The 17,621-nt window shown below is 39.0% G+C and overlaps 1 protein-coding gene across 1 annotated transcript in view; it reads right to left on the reverse strand.

The window, feature by feature from the left end:
• The window catches only part of LOC126198554 (probable isocitrate dehydrogenase [NAD] subunit alpha, mitochondrial), a 55,567-nt gene extending 38,541 nt beyond the window's left edge, over window positions 1-17,026 (reverse strand). The window contains exons 1-2 of the mRNA XM_049934977.1: window positions 16,920-17,026; window positions 16,511-16,642 (exon numbers count right to left, since the gene is read on the reverse strand). Of these exons, the coding sequence (XP_049790934.1) occupies window positions 16,511-16,642; window positions 16,920-16,946 (159 nt within the window). The 5' untranslated portion in view covers window positions 16,947-17,026. The remainder of the gene's footprint in view (window positions 1-16,510; window positions 16,643-16,919) is intronic.
• Between the last annotated feature and the right edge of the window lie 595 nt (window positions 17,027-17,621).

Raw genomic sequence — 17,621 nt, forward strand, 5'->3', positions numbered from 1 at the left:
TGCCAGTCTACATTTTATATCCTCTCTACTTTGACCATCATCAGTTATTTTGCTCCCCAAATAGCAAAACTCCTTTACTATTTTAAGTGTCTCATTTCCTAATCTAAATCCCTCATCATCACCCAACTTAATTCGACTACATTCCATTATCCTCGTTTTGCTTTTGTTGATGTTCATCTTATATCCCCCTTTCAAGACACTGTCCATTCCGTTCAACTGCTCTTCCAAGTCCTTTGCTGTCTCTGACAGAATTACAATGTCATCGGCGAACCTCAAAGTTTTTACTTCTTCTCCATGAATTTTAATACCTACTCCGAATTTTTCTTTTGTTTCCGTTACTGCTTGCTCAATATACAGATTGAATAACATCAGGGAGAGGCTACAACCCTGTCTCACTCCTTTCCCAACCACTGCTTCCCTTTCATGCCCCTCGACCCTTATAACTGCCATCTGGTTTCTGTACAAATTGTAAATAGCCTTTCGCTCCCTGTATTTTACCCCTGCCACCTTCAGAATTTGAAAGAGAGCATTCCAGTTAACGTTGTCAAAAGCTTTCTCTAAGTCTACAAATGCTAGAAACGTAGGTTTGCCTTTTCTTAATCTTTCTTCTAAGATAAGTCGTAAGGTTAGTATTGCCTCACGTGTTCCAACATTTCTACGGAATCCAAACTGATCTTCCCCGAGGTCCGCTTCTACCAGTTTTTCCATTCGTCTATAAAGAATTCGTGTTAGTATTTTGCAGCTGTGACTTATTAAACTGATAGTTCGGTAATTTTCACATCTGTCAACACCTGCTTTCTTTTGTATTGGAATTATTATATTCTTCTTGAAGTCTGTGGGTATTTCGCCTGTCTCATACATCTTGCTCACCAGATGGTAGAGTTTTGTCATGACTGGCTCTCCCAAGGCCATTAGTAGTTCTAATGGAATGTTGTCTACTCCCGGGGCCTTGTTTCGACTCAGGTCTTTCAGTGCTCTGTCAAACTCTTCACGCAGTATCTTATCTCCCATTTCATCTTCATGTACATCCTCTTCCATTTCCATAATATTGTCCTCAAGTACATCGCCCTTGTATAAACCCTCTATATACTCCTTCCACCTTTCTGCCTTCCCTTCTTTGCTTAGAACTGGGTTGCCATCTGCGCTCTTGATATTCATACAAGTGGTTCTCTTCTCTCCAAAGGTCTCTTTAATTTTCCTGTAGGCAGTATCTATCTTACCCCTAGTGAGACAAGCCTCTACATCCTTACATTTGTCCTCTAGCCATCCCTGCTTAGCCATTTTGCACTTTCTGTCGATCTCATTTTTAAGACGTTTGTATTCCCTTTTGCCTGCTTCATTTACTGCATTTTTATATTTTCTCCTTTCATCAATTAAATTCAATATTTCTTCTGTTACCCAAGGATTTCTATTAGCCCTCGTCTTTTTACCTACTTGATCCTCTGCTGCCTTCACTACTTCATCCCTCAGAGCTACCCATTGTTATTCTACTGTATTTCTTTCCCCCATTCCTGTCAATTGTTCCCTTATGCTCTCCCTGAAACTCTCTACAACCTCTGGTTCTTTCAGTTTATCCAGGTCCCATCTCCTTAAATTCCCACCTTTTTGCAGTTTCTTCAGTTTCAATCTGCAGTTCATAACCAATAGATTGTGGTCAGAATCCACATCTGCCCCTGGAAATGTCTTACAATTTAAAACCTGGTTCCTAAATCTCTGTCTTACCATTATATAATCTATCTGATACCTATTAGTATCTCCAGGATTCTTCCAGGTATACAACCTTCTTTTATGATTCTTGAACCAAGTGTTAGCTATGATTAAGTTATGCTCTGTGCAAAATTCTACTAGGCTGCTTCCTCTTACATTTCTTCCCCCCAATCCATATTCACCTACTATGTTTCCTTCTCTCCCTTTTCCTACTGACGAATTCCAGTCACCCATGACTATTAAATTTTCGTCTCCCTTCACTACCTGAATAATTTCTTTTATCTCGTCATACATTTCATCAATTTCTTCATCATCTGCAGAGCTAGTTGGCATATAAACTTGTACTACTGTAGTAGGCATGGGCTTTGTGTCTATCTTGGCCACAATAATGCATTCACTATGCTGTTTGTAGTAGCTAACCCGCACTCCTATTTTTTTATTCATTATTAAACCTACTCCTGCATTACCCCTATTTGATTTTGTATTTATAAAGTATCATATAAAAGATATTTTATCATATATCATATATCATATCATATATCATAAAGATATTTTATCCGAAATTAATGGAAACTATTACTTTCTCCACTGTAAAATGAATGCCCTATTTCAGTAGCTGTACCATCCGTATGTAAAGTTAACAAGTTCATCATCTTTGTCGTCTACATCCAGTCCCTGGCTTCTCCATGTTTTCCTATCCTCCCATCATATTTCTCTCTCCACTCTATCCTAGTCTTCTTTCACCACACAATCTTTCACTCCAATGATCCAACTATCTCAATCTTCCTCTAGGTCACGTGACTCCTATTGTCAGTCCATGTCCCAGACTCAGTATCCTGCCAACCCTCATTTCTTTGAAATGCTCATACCATTTTAATCTTGCCCCTTTCCTATGGTCTCTAGTATCAGCTTCTCTCACAACATCTTACACTGTCTCATTCCCTGCTCTATCACGGCAGGAAGTCCTATTCTGCTTTTTTGAAATTTCATCTCACCAGTCTGTATCCTGTTCACCTGCCTTTTCTTCATTATCTGTGAGAAAGCCATTACTAGATAAAAAAAAAGATGCCTTGAAACATGGAGCAAGCACTGGAGCATAATATGCTCAGAATAAAACTACTTTCATTTTGGTGGCACACCTTTGCTCCACACCCGGCTGCTTACACTCTGCAGGAAACCATATGCTTGCTTTCCCCTTTCATTAATCTGCACATTGTTCCTCCCTTTGTATTCCATTATGCTTCCCAGGCATTTGAAACTTTTCGCTTTCTTTAGCACTTTGCCTCTAAACTTTTATCTTATTCCTTGTTGTAACCATCACTTTAACCTTTTTTCTATCCATACTGTTCCATCACTTCCTCCCATACATTTAGACTTTCTTGTCCCTCTCCTCCTCCTTTTCTCTGCACCACTGAATCATTGCAAACACCATTGCTTTCATAATTTAACCTCCTATCTGCACTGCAAGCCTGTCATTATCTCATCCTTAAAGGAAATGAAAGGTAGAGGAAATAATTTAGTCCCTTGCTTCAATCAGTTTTCTCCTCCAACTTTTACACAACTCATACTTCCTTGATACATTTTCTTTACTCTTCTAATAATCAACCTTCCAATCCCCTTTTCTGCAGGGTTACTACATCTTGCTTTTTTCTCACTACTATATACATTTTCAATGTCCAAGTACACCATTACTAAATCTTTACCATATATGTAGTACGTCTCTTGGACCTATCTTACACAGAGAATTAGATCCATGGTTTACCTTTCTGGTGTAAACCCATATTGCTCCCATCTTTGTCCTCCTCCAACTATCTTCTGTGCTATTTTCCACAATCTTCTCAAATACCTTGGCAGCATGACACATCAAAGTAACTCCTTTATAATTATGACAGTTTCCTGCAACCTTGCTTGAAAATTGGTACTATGATGCCCTTTTTCCAGTCTTCAGGTGTCATTCTTTTCCATACTATTCATATGACTTGATAGAGCCACTGCATTCTAGCAATGTGAGTGGCTTTTCCCAATTTCATGGTCTTTATCCCTTCCTCTACTGTCCAGGTTACGTTCATACGACATCCTCTACATTCCCTGGCTTTTCATTATCCTCTTTCTTATCTCCAACATGGTTTTAATAACTCTTTCAAAATATTCCTACTCAGAGGAGCCTTACCCCTATAGAGTAAATCCCCAGGTGCCGGACTTGCAAATGCTCGCCAGCAGCTCCTGGTTGTTTTAAGGGTAGGAGTGAAATAAAATACCCCCTGTGGACTAAAAGTCCAGAGGGAAAATTCTGCTAAATCTAGCTATGATAGGCCAAGAAAGCCAATAGTAAATAAAGAACATGCTTTAAAACATGGAACAAGCCTTGGAAAACTTTGTTCAATGCTTTAAAACTGTTGTTTTTTTTTTCAACAATATTTCCTGTATTTTATTTTCCCAATCTATTGAAAGCACAGAAAACACAAGAGGATGGAAGTGCTTGCTGTATTTGCATCAATATACAATTTTTTGCTGCACAACTGTAGCTGCTCAATAGTGTAAAAACTGACAAAGGCATCAACAGATTGGAACTATTTAGGCAAATATTGCAGTTCATTCAATAAATGTATAGAGCAAAGAGGTTCAAATGGCAAATAATTCTAATTTTCCACTATTTGTAGGAAATTCTGTGCATTTAAACGGGTAAAGAAATTGAAAATCTGTTAACTTAGATTCAAGCTGAAATGTGTCTGTCCAAAAGAAATTGGACATTTATTTAACATCAGTTTTGTCTGAGAAACAACTCTCCTTCTAGTATCTCTCTACTGACAGTTCCAGTTTCACTGAAAACCATGGACATTGTACCAATTGAGAAGAATATAGATTGACATAAAATCAAATAAAGCTGTTGACCTGCATTCCATTGTCATAAAATTTTCTTTTTCAACAATTTTACAATGATGTTATTTTGCAACAAAGAATCCAAAACTGACTTATGTAATTTCTGTTGGTATGTACAAGTTGCGTTTTCAGTAAAATTAATTGACAATACTGCTGATCACCTATGCGATAATTATATAATCTCACAGCAAGCCACACACAAAATTAACACAAGACAATAAATAATTGATAGAATTTTATCACAAATAGCTGTGCAGTGTCACAGTCTGAATCAAATAACTGAGAATTAATGCATAAGGAAGAGTTTGACAATGTTTTACTGCTACAATGCCCTAATGCTCTTGCAAATGCTGCAGTAACTGATGACAGACTGGAAAACTTAGGTCTGTCAAGCAAACCAGTTGACACATGGAAGATTCTTGGCATGCACAGATAGTCTTGACCCTGTTGTTCATCCAGTCATCAGATCGGGCTTTGTCAAATAGCCTTTTGCAGGCCACCACCAAATACATCTTATGAATTAGAAGACCCAGATGATGAGTCTTTGACACTTACACACTACTGATGACAAACATCCAGAGAATTGTGTGTTGATTTTGTTCTGCTTATCAGCTTTGACCATTACTGGAGCTCAACTGCCCCTCAGACTTCAGAATCAGTACAAAAATCTACAGTTCATTGTACAGACCCAAAACACATATAGGCAATAGGTAAGATCCTGTCAATTGGCTCAGAACAGTTTTGCAGAGTAAGAAGGTTCCTTATATCTGCCTAAGGAATCTGCCATTCCTTGGACAAAAGCACTTATAAAATTGTAAATGATAGATTAGCAGCCCTGTGTTTATTACCAAACAACCAACATCCAAATCGAGTTTGATGATTACCTGTCCTACACATTGAGAACTTGTCAATAACCATTCATAGGAGGCCCATTTGACCTTTCTGAATCCAGTCCCTTGCCACTTAGCTTACACAATGTAATACAGAATTTCAACATTATGGGTTAGTCAAACCTATTGATTTGTAATATGTATTGATGACTTCAGCATGTAGTGCAATGAAGCAAAGCACTTTAACCACCTGCAAAGTATATTTACACAATTACGAGAACATGGATCGGTGATCAATCCCTGCAACTAAATATTTGGAGCAACAGATGTGCATTTATGCATATATGTTAAATTTATCACAATAAGACAACACAGAAGTGACCTTTGCACTACTGAAATACCAGCATACAAACTGTGGTAATATTTAGGCTTAGAAATTTTGATCACACATTCATTAAATCATGCTCTCTTAGTACAAGTGTGTGTGTGTGTGGGTGGGTGGGTGGGTGGGTGGGTGGGCGCGTACCCACTAAGGATGACATTGAAGTGGATGACAGAAAGATATTGCCTTAATGAAAAGGACCTGTTGCAGAAATGACACTTATCTCACTCCACACTGCTGACACCTACAGAGCTTATGGCAAATGATCTATTTACTTTGACTGGAACGGCTTCCCAGCAATGTGCAATTTGTCAGTGGCAGCCCTTTGCATTCTTTACTTGGAAATTGTCACCCATACACAGAAACTTTGTCGACACACAACAGCACTGTAAGTTGCTTACACTTCCATCAAAAGTTTCAATATGTAATGCACTTTTCACTGCCCACAAGCGGTAACATCTGGTCTATACCAGAAGCTATAGAGAGGGTCACCGTGTCAAGCATACCTCGACTTCTTCAATCTGTTTCTCATGGACATAAAACCAACCGATAGTGATAAAAATGTGCTGGCAACAATGGTGCCACACCACTTGGTTGATTCATTAGAGTGGACCAAATCGTGAGGTCATCTGCCCCATCAGATTAGGGAAGGAAGTCAGCCGGGCCCTTTCAAAGGAACCATCCCAGCACTCGCCTCGTGTGATTTAGGGAAATTAAGAAAACTTAAATCAGGATGGCTGGATGCGGGTTTGAACCGCCGTGCTTCCGAATGCGAGACCAGTGTGCTAACCACTGCACCACCTCGCTCAGTGCCACTCTAATGATACAGCTGAAAAAGTATATTTTGAAGCTGTTTGTAATACTCATTACGTAAATGAAGAACTAAAAGAATATCTCGCTAATATCTTGCCTGCACAGATGTCCCACATAAAAATTCAGATCTGTAAAAGGGCAGTTTAAACGTATGCTGTACATCGCAAAGGTAAGTCACATAAACCTATTGGTCAACAACAATATCCCTTCGAAAAAGTGTATCTTCATCTCTAATAATAAAAATTTATGAATAACTTTTGAATAATTCATTGTGTTTGACATTTCAAATCTTTAACCTCAATGGTCACAATTACTTGAAACTGAGTATCTGAAGATGGTTGGTTGCTTGTGGTTAAGGGACTTAACAGGAAGATCATTAGTCTCTCAGTCCAGGGATGGTTTATCCAGAGTTTACAATGTCACCAGGAACGTGTTCTGATGATGAAAGCATATAGCAGCAGTAAAATCGAGGCATTTAAGGCAATCCAGATGTCGGAGCTGAGAAACAATTTACGCAGAAGTAACTGGATCAAGCCAAATACGTAGGTCAGAGCAGATGAGGGGTTTCCCATGGCTCGTTCATGGTGAGAAAAACCTGACTGACATCAGACTCACAACAATGCCTAGTGTGCAAAGACAATTTCAGAGCAAAATAAGCCTTCTGGTTGGGAGATTCAGAACAATCAAAGTTAAAAGTCTAAAAACATAATGGCCATCAGTTGGACCGTCAGCAATAAAAACAAGATGAGAGAAATAGGTGAGGCAGCAGGTGGGTGATCTTGGGGCTCCGCACACGATGACAGCCATCCTCCTAACCCATTATAGTCAAGGCATTAAAGGGCACCCACTAAGCAATCCCTACCATGGAAAATATGGTGTGGCAGAAAGAGAGGCAAATGCTTCTAAAAGCTATTAAAATTTAAAACAGAGTAAAAGAGATACAAAACTGGTATGAAAGAGGCAACTGGAAAAGCATATAGGGCTGGGGATCCCCAAACCCAGCATGAAGTAGATGTTCCAAACCCAATCACCCCACCATGAATGTACTTTAAAGCCTTGTAACCGAGAATAAAAACCAATTTCACGGAAAAAGCGGAGAACCACGTCAACTGTTCATGAATCATCAATCAAAACCAGAGGCAATGATTTGGAAGAAAATGCTTAACATGGAGGACCGGAAGAGGGGACGTACCACCAGGATCTGAGCTGTTTGTAAGGCTCCGTAACCGCAATGTGGAAGAGACTCAGTATACAAAATGAATTAAACTAGGGTACGTCTGGTACCACTGATACAGAGATGACATGGACAGGGTCAAACAGGAGGAGGAGGAGTGCCATGCAGCAGTAATCTCCTCCATAGTTCAGATTTTCTTAGAGGGGCAGGAGCTTATCATAAGTTGTTCCATCTGGGAGTGAGGAGAGGCATTATTTGCACCAGCAAATCCACACCCTGGGATTGTCAAAGCGAATGTGGGATAAGTAATTGCTCCTCTAGCCAAACGGTTAGCCAGTTCATTTCCTGAGATACCCACAAGCCCTGGGACCTAGAAAAAACTGTGCAAGCTGTCACGAATAGCATATATCACAGGATGAGAAAAGTAACAGCGATCAGAGGGCTGGGAGACTGCTCTTTGACTCACTGCAAATTAAAACGCAGTCAAGGGAAGCTCTAATAAAATGTACGGCTATGTTAATGGCCATTAGCTACATGTTCCTGGCAACAAATGTTGTTCCTGACTAGTGTGACTTGATATGATTTCAAGCTGTTGCAAAGATTCGCAACCTGCTTTAGCTCCTCAGAAATGTAAAATAGTAAACCTCAGAAAACGAAAACTGTTGTATCCTATTACTACAATATCAATGAGTCACTATCTGAATCAGCAAACTCATACAAATATCTAGGTGTAACACTTTGTAGGGATATAAAATGATCACTTAGGCTCAGTTGTGGGTAAAGCACATGGTAAACTTCGGTTTACTGGTAGAATACTGGAGAAGTGTAATCAGTCTACAAAGGAGATTGCTTGCAAATCACTCGTGCAAATGTTTCTAGAATATAACTCAAATGTGTGCGACACGTACCAAACAGGACTAACTGGGATACTGAATATATACAGAGAAGGGCAGCACAATTGGTCACAGGTTCGTTTGATCCATGAGAAAGTGTCACAAAGATACTGAAGGAACTGAACTGGTAACCTCTTTAAGACAAACTTAAACAATCATGTGAAGTCTGTTAAAGGTTCAAGGATTGGTTTTAAATGACGACTCCAGGAATATACTACAACCTTCTACATATCACTCATTCACATATGGATCACGAGGATAAGATCAGAATGACTACACCCCCCCCCCCCACACACACACACACACAAAATCACTCTTCCCAAGCTCCATATGTGAACCGATTGGGAAGAAACTCTAATAACTGGTACAATGGGATGTATCCTATGCTATGCACCTCACAATGGTTTGCAGAACATAGATGCAGATGACACCAGCCATGGAGGGTACATAAAATGTGACGAGACCAAGTGATGTTTTATGCCTTATGTAGGTAAAAAAAAGGCAGAAATGAGGTGCTGACATTTAGAAAAATGCCTACTGGATTGCCACTTCGAACTTAATCAGATGGTCAGTTGTGTATTATTCTTTGGAAATCACATTAATAGAGAAACAAAAGGCCGCAAGATTCGAGAATCCAGTATAATTTGCCAGCAACCATCCTCGCTTCTGCATCAGAAAAGTAAGCAGGTAAGTTGAGGACACAATCGCTGTTGCGGAGTGGGTCACAACGTATTCAGTTGCGAAGCATGTTGGTGAGGTTCATCAGTCATCACATGTCAAAAGATGATGTCAATGACACTATCTCACCATTACAAAGAGTATTTGGAACTGAAGTTGCGTTTTGCCTTCTTTTTTCCACAAGGCTGAGGTTCGTGTATAATCTTAAAATGAAAGTTCGTTTCCTTCTGTGAGTTTCTAGGAAGACTGGTCCTGAAAGGGTTCCCTACCACCAGCTAATGCTGGAAGAGGAAGCTGCTTCTCCAGCTGAGTGGGGGAACTGCTTCCCAAAGACGGTGTTGGAGGAACCATGAATGAGGAGAGCAGTGGTAGGTGCCATCCAAAATATTACAAAAAACCATGAATCACTAAAATTGCAAAATAATAGCAAATTTGACAATAGACATACTGATATTAGCAAAAAAATACCAGCTAAAGTTGCAAAAAACACCAAATGTTGCAAAAATTGCACCACATTTGGAACAAAAGGTAACACCGAATCTTTAAAAAAACAGTTGCAAGCTTGGCAGAAAAAGACGCCACAATCACAAAAAATCATTACACTAATATTGATTAAAACATGTAAAAGGAAACAAATAACATCAAAATCGGCAAAAAACAGTAACAGGGAAGTTCACAACAAACTAATTTGACAACAAAATAGAACTGAATTTGGCAAAAATAGTACCAAAATTGGCAATGAATAACACCAAAACTAGCAAAGTAACACTGAAATTGGAAAAAAATGCACAGACTTTGGCCAAAACTAACACCAATTTTAACCATAAAATAAACTACTTTTTCTCGTATCTACTTATCTGCTGTAGGCTAGCAGATGGCTGAAGGGTGGGTAGTGCTGGGACCCACAGGCCACAGTTCCTTCAGCGATGGCTGGCGTCAGGCCTTTGATATGTGGGTTTCCAGGAAGATGGGTCCCAGAAGGGAGCCCTGATATCAATTGATGCTGGAAGAGGAAGCCGCTTCTCCAGTTGGGTGGGTGAAGTGTTTCCCAAAAATGGAGTTACAGGAACCACGAGTGTGGAGAGCAGTGGTAGATATGGTTTGGAAAAACTGAAGTATGGGGGATGGGTGTGACAGCAATGACTTGGGTAACTCACATCAACATGATGGAGGTGTTTATATTTTTTGTTGCCTCAGTCTCAGTACATGGCAGATATAGAAGGCAGTCAAATGATTTATATTATTGTATTTCTTCATTTTTTTTCAAATACTGTGCAAACCAGAGAAAGTGGTGAATGCTGTTCAGTACAACTGATACACAAAAGGTGGTTGTTCATAAGGATGACCTTCATGGAGTCGATCGTCCACAGAGTCTGCTGTGCAGTGGGGTGACATTACCACAATTTACAAATTGGGGACATGACCAAAGTGTACACATCAGAGATCAGATTTCGTATCACACTTCTATACCATAACTTCAACTTTTTCTGGGAGAAAATGTCCTTCAATGGAAAAGATGAAAGTACCTGTTCAGTTATTGTTGGGGCCTTCTTGCATAAGCCTTGTCATTCAAGATCAGCTCATATCGTCTTTTCTGTCTGGAGTTAAACATCTCTGTCAAAGATAACTCTTTACACTATATTCAAAGTTTTACTTGACGGAATAGTCACTGGTATGTAGCCCAGTCATTCAAATGCCTGAAGAGCTTGAGAATGTGCAGCACATGAGGTTTTAATCAATAGTTAACCACAGAAAATTTTTCCCAATGAGTCAACTTCTCCATATTTGTCTTCTGTGTGTTCCTCAAAAAATAACTGTTTTGTCACCACAAACATAGCTCCATCTGTTCTAGTACAAACCATGAACTGAGAAAATTGCTTCAGTCCCAGTATGGCTTGTCCCTCTTCCCATGCACTAATCGACTCTGTATAAAATGAAGTAAAGAAACCTATTAACCATCTAACATAGGTGCTTCTCACAGAAGCCTTTCCAAGCAACTATTCCACATGAAGAATTAATTCTGCATTCTCAGACTGGTTTAAGAAGGCCAGTGTTACCATGGCCAGAACAAAGCATTGCCATTAAGGAACTCAAATACAATATCAGCAAACCATCTAGCACCAAATATTTCCATTAAAAAAATTGTGCCCCAACTGCAACTTTTGTCAAAAAACATTAAAAGTTTTATGAATGGATAAGTAGAAAACTTAGTTTACTCAATTTATTATCGGCATAAGCACTCTTGTATACCTACATTCAATTTTCTTCTTAGTTCCTAGATTTTAATTTTCGCAAATATCTTGTGCACCAACACTTGAGGTAAAGCAAATACGCTTCAAATGTTAAGCACTGCGGTGAAGTTTCAAAACTCCAGTTTGGGCACTGACAGCTTATTCAAATTAGTAAAAGACAGATATTAATTCTATTGTGTAAGCTTCCATGGTATATTGTTAATTATATACTTGTTGTTGTTGTTGTTGTTGTTGTGGTCTTCAGTCCTGAGACTGGTTTGATGCAGCTCTCCATGCTACTCTATCCTGTGCAAGCTTCTTCATCTCCCAGTACCTACTGCAACCTACATCCTTCTGAATCTGCTTAGTGTATTCATCTCTTGGTCTCCCTCTATGATTTTTACCCTCCACGCTGCCCTCCAATACTAAATTGGTGATCCCTTGATGCCTCAGAACATGTCCTACCAACCGATCCCTTCTTCTGGTCAAGTTGTGCCACAAACTCCTCTTCTCCCCAATCCTATTCAGTACCTCCTCATTAGTTATGTGATCTACCCACCTAATCTTCAGCATTCTTCTGTAATCATACAGTAAAGCTGCATGCCCTCGGGAAAAATTACGGCCGTAGTTTCCCCTTGCTTTCAGCCGTTCGCAGTACCAGCACAGCAAGGCCGTTTTGGTTGTTGTTACAAGGCCAGATCAGTCAATCATCCAGACTGTTGCCCTTGCAACTACTGAAAAGGCTGCTGCCCCTCTTCAGGAAGCACACGTTTGTCTGGCCTCTCAACAGATACCCCTCCGTTGTGGTTGTACCTATGGTACGGCTATCTGTATCGCTGAGGCACGCAAGCCTCCCCACCAACGGCACGGTCCATGGTTCATGGGGGGGAATTATATACTTACGTCAATAATACCATCATGCAGTCTCAGTGAAACTGAGCACTGTGTCTGTTCCTGAGAGCACATACAGGATAACTATCACACAAAAGTTTGTAAGTGGCCCCAACTGATATGTACATGGCATTGCAACTGCAGAGTTTGCCATACAGCATTCTGGTTCAAGTATGTGTACACAAATCCAACTTTAATACTAGTGTACACTTTTCAGAACATTAAAATACTCAATACCTGTTAAGTGCAGATAATTATCTTATCCACAATCATTTTTATATGAAGTTAATAGTCATCACTACCTGCTTATTTTTCTTCATGACATTTGTGTGTCATGCATTACATGTGCTTCCGTCTTGGTGACTGAAAATGTGTCAGGTTTTTAAAGCACTTTCAGGACACGAGTATGAAACTGCAAACATAGGGTTAGAGCGAGATAGTGTTACCAAGCAAGATACTGATTGTGGTGTCAGACTTATTTCTAGCATGACCTGAAGTATAGGACAGGTTCACAGTGACAATTCGGTTATAAGTTAATGAAGCCAATGAATGTGAGTACAAAATAAATGTTGTAGTAACAGACTAACATGAGCATAGCCCAAGACCTATGTTCAATCTTTATATGAGTTTTCAATAAAAACGAGTCACAATGTAAATTCAAGAAACCTGCATTATACAATACACACAATCTCCAATGAATATTTTTGTGAATATTAGGTAGACAACTAAGCAACTGTTGATGCAAACAGGACACTTTCATGGTGTCACCAATTTCACATATATTAATTTGAGTTACTATAGACAGAGAACACTAAGCCATACAAACTGTTGAGAACTTTCTCTTGTTAAAACAATATTCTTTAAAAGTGATACAGGTGGCTTGGCAACAGATTCCCCAAGTCTATGAACTGTAGGTAATACAAAGTTCAGAACAAACTCTGCCCAAGTTGATATATCTTTCCAACATTTGCATGACAAATTCTAGCATATTAACACCATACAATAACAAATTGTGAACAATAACTGACCACGTTGCATATGGTATAGTGTTTCACTGATAAGCACATCCGAAAGTGAATAGTGTCATAGTGTGTGTGTGTGTGTGTGTGTGTGTGTGTGTGTGTGTGTGTGTGTGTGTGTGTGTGTGTCTTACAGAGAACTGACAGACGCTAAGATATACGCAAACCATCCCATGAAAGCCTACTTACTATGTTTTAAGAACCAGCGGTAAGCAAGGAATAAACTACACCACCTATGTATGGCCCGCGTAGGAATTATGGAGATGTTTATGCAATATCCTGGACTATAAACATGGACCTCACAATTGTTTGCAAAGTAGGGGCTATAGATATCTTATGTATACACTGACCTAATGTTCTATTCTCCCTGCCATGATTTAAACCTTCCTGTTTTTCCACTACATTTTATAACCATGCCTAAATGAATACATATTCCAGCTTTGCTAATTTCTTTTACAGTGTTAGCATGTATCCTTCAAGATTATTACCATGACATTTGCTACCAATAAAGGTAATGACACACCTTCTCAACTATTATTACTAGTAGTGATTTTGATGAGAAAGAATACTGAGTCTATACTTCAACTTTTCATAACTACCAAACCGCTGATCCCCTAAAACAAAGTTCTGGACCAAGGTATTTAAATAACATAATGGAAGGTCTGCTGGTAAGATCAACATTACTACTACATGGGTAATCCACAGACAACATACACATACGTATTTTTAAGGCACAGAAATGTCTACTCAAACCCACCATTTAACTATATCAACATACAATGAAAAACTGGTTTTGCTTGGGCTTTCATGTGCATGATAGTTTTTCTTAAATGAATGTAATGAAATAGCATGAATTCAAATTAACACACTAAGCACCAATAAGGTTGGGTTGTTAAAATGACCAACAGTTATTGCTCCAAGAGTTCAAGCAAGAAAAATTCACACTGTTCCAAAAAACCTCATTTTTAGAATCCTGCACTGTAAATCAAATGGCATTAAACTAACCAAAATTTAGTACATAGCAGATTCAATTAAAAGAAATCTGATCTGGGAAAAAAAAAAAAAAAAAAATACATTCAGCTCATCTGGCCGACGATTTGTGCGAAGAAAGTGGCCAGTGAGCCCAGAATACAGACAGAATAGCGTGTGATTAGAAATGCAAAATTTTTAGTAGGCCCTACAGTAGAATCTACCACAATATTAGTAAAAGATGCACAGGTAACACCAGATCTGAAACAGGCACCAAGCCAGTGGCAAAAAGCATAAGCCTAAACCCGGAAAATGGAGACGTATCTTATATAATCTCAGTAACTAACACCATTAAGTAGTACTTTAACAGAATAGCAAATGATCTTATCCAAAGCAACTTTCAGACTCCTAATGCGCATCACATTAAAAATGACACAATGTCTCACTTCAAAAATAAAATGAAACTAACGGGATAATTGCAGAAAACTGGAGGTTTAAGATGGGGGACAAGCTAGATTTACAACAATAAAAAAACCAACCCAAAACAAATAGTTAAAAAAATTAAATTGCAGCATTCTGCTACACCAACAAAACCACAAGAACTGGACATTTCCCTTGACCTACAGAGCTCAACCACAGCTACTGATACCAAAAAAACACCACCTACAACTCCGTAAAGTGGAACCAATCCCCCCCCCCCTCCCCAACTCAAAAACCCAAATACCTCATATTCACTACATCAATTGAAACACAACCAACCTACCACAAATATACAACACAAAACATCACAATAATTATACAATAAAACCAGAACACACACACACACACACACACACACACACACACACACACACACAATGCCACGCCACAAATGTGACACCTAACACATTCAGCAATAAGACCGAACATCTGCAGAAACTGTAATCATCACCCATCTCAAAACGTAATGAGACACTTGTTAACTTCACTGTCAAATCCACAGCTAATGAAATAGCAATAAAAAAATTAGACTTATTTCCACAGGACAGCCTTATCAGACCTAGCAAAAATACCAAAGATACAAACAAAAAAGAACCTTAATAACTCACTGAAAACACAACCCACATCTGCACCAACTACCTAAACTTAAAACCACCTTAGCACAATGACAACCAAAACTCAAATGAATGCAATACCACAAGTTAAACTAAACAAGCTGTAACAGAGAAACTATAATACGGGAATAGCATGCACATTTCCAGTCCGCAATCAGATACTGAATAATATTCTGGGGGAATGCACCTTTTAGTCAATTTGCATTCAACAAGCTATCAGAATTGTAAGCAACATAAGCAGACAAGATTTGTGCTGCCCTCCTTTTCCTGACACTAAAGATAAGGACCTTCCATGCCTGTAAATATTTGAAACAACAGTCTTTACAAGAGAATATTTAGGAACCTCCTGTGTATACCATAAAAACATCTCAGTGCACAGCCCAGAACAAGAAATGGCAATAACATACATGTCTACTATGTGAGAACCTCAACCTACCAGAAAAGTGTTCATACGGTACACAGTTACACAATCACATCCGTAACATCGAATTATTAAAGGAAGAAAGCTAGCTCAAAAAACAGCTTAAGTCATTTCTCACTGGCCAAAGTTTCTACTCTGTAAATGAATTATTTACCAATTAACATGGAATCTTATAAAGTAAAATTACCAAACACATTACAGCAATCATGTGTGGTAAATTGCACAAAGCAGTCACTTGTGAAAAATTCTATTATGGTTGTTATATACACATAATCTATATCCATTCAGTATTTTTTAAATTGACATTGTGACTGTGCTATCTCACTACCTACAATGGGTGGGCGAAGAATGTTATGTCCGACAATTTTACTCTCACGTATTTCCTGGAAAAAAAGAACTCCTAGCTTCCAGCGGCTAGTAAATTAATTAAAACGAAACTATACTATAAGGCCACTTGGAGAGAGTGATTAAGTTTTCGTCGACCCGTTACACATACTATGCGAAATTTTTTCCTGTACTTGAACTTACTTGAGCAGCAGCAAATATCTTCTGTACCGACGCTGAAATTTCTGGTCCAATACCGTCACCAGGAATGAGGGTCACTTTTTTCGGCCCTGAGCTACTGTATCGTCGCAACGGAGCCGCCACCACTCCGTTAACCTGAAAATCAAATTGCTACATAGTACTTGCACAGTGACACCGATTCGCCGGTACTTGCTAACTACAGTGTATCTGCGTTTTCATACGTCATAATGAAGATAACTCGTTTTACCAACACAAATCCCTATACCTATTAAGGATGTGAATTAACACGCCACAAGATATGTACCAAAACTGAATTTTACAAGTAAACTCGAATTCTTATGCTATAGAATGAACTAAACAAATTGCAATAACGTTGAAAAACAATGTAGTTCATAAAACTTCACGACCTTACCAAGTGCCTTAGTACTCTGCCAGCCATTTTCCTTGTGGAGGCAGATCTTCACCGAAACCTCGGTGAAAATAGATTGCAACATCTAATAGGTCTCGCAAGACGCGAAGTTCTTTGGAAGAGGCCGCGCGACGTCGTCTGCAAGCAATAGGCGCCAACTTGAAAGTCCGGTGTACACCATTATCAACTGTAAACAAAGCAGGGTGAGGATTCATAGCAATTAAATTTTTCCATTGCTGTGCTCGAATTTGGATGAACCAAAAATATGTCTCCATCGTTTGTTGCTAAGACTAAGGAGAAAGGGAAACAACGGACGCGCAGTAAAGAGATTAATTGAAATTACTGCAAGAGGTACGTCTGGAAGAAGGTATTTCACATACATAATAACACTCGCGTGAAGGTCAGTGTTTGAATAGAGACACCTAATACAATTTTTGCACGAAGTGATAAGGCAAGCAGAGGGACTGCAGCATCGGCGCCATTATGAGACGTTGACATTTTTACTCGTTTTAACAGTTACTGCTTGGAGGAAAAGATTTGCTCCTATTTTCAAGATGCTATTGACAGAAGAGAGGAAAAATGTATATGCTTCTACAAAAGCTAGTTTAGTTGGCTAATGACGGAAAACAAATGTATTTGGCCGGAAATACAGAAGCGTCCGATCTTACCCGTCGGCTTTGACCCATGACGTCACAAATACCGCGG

This window comes from Schistocerca nitens, chromosome 8 (assembly GCF_023898315.1).
Source record: "Schistocerca nitens isolate TAMUIC-IGC-003100 chromosome 8, iqSchNite1.1, whole genome shotgun sequence".
Classification (NCBI taxonomy): Eukaryota; Metazoa; Arthropoda; class Insecta; order Orthoptera; family Acrididae; genus Schistocerca; species Schistocerca nitens.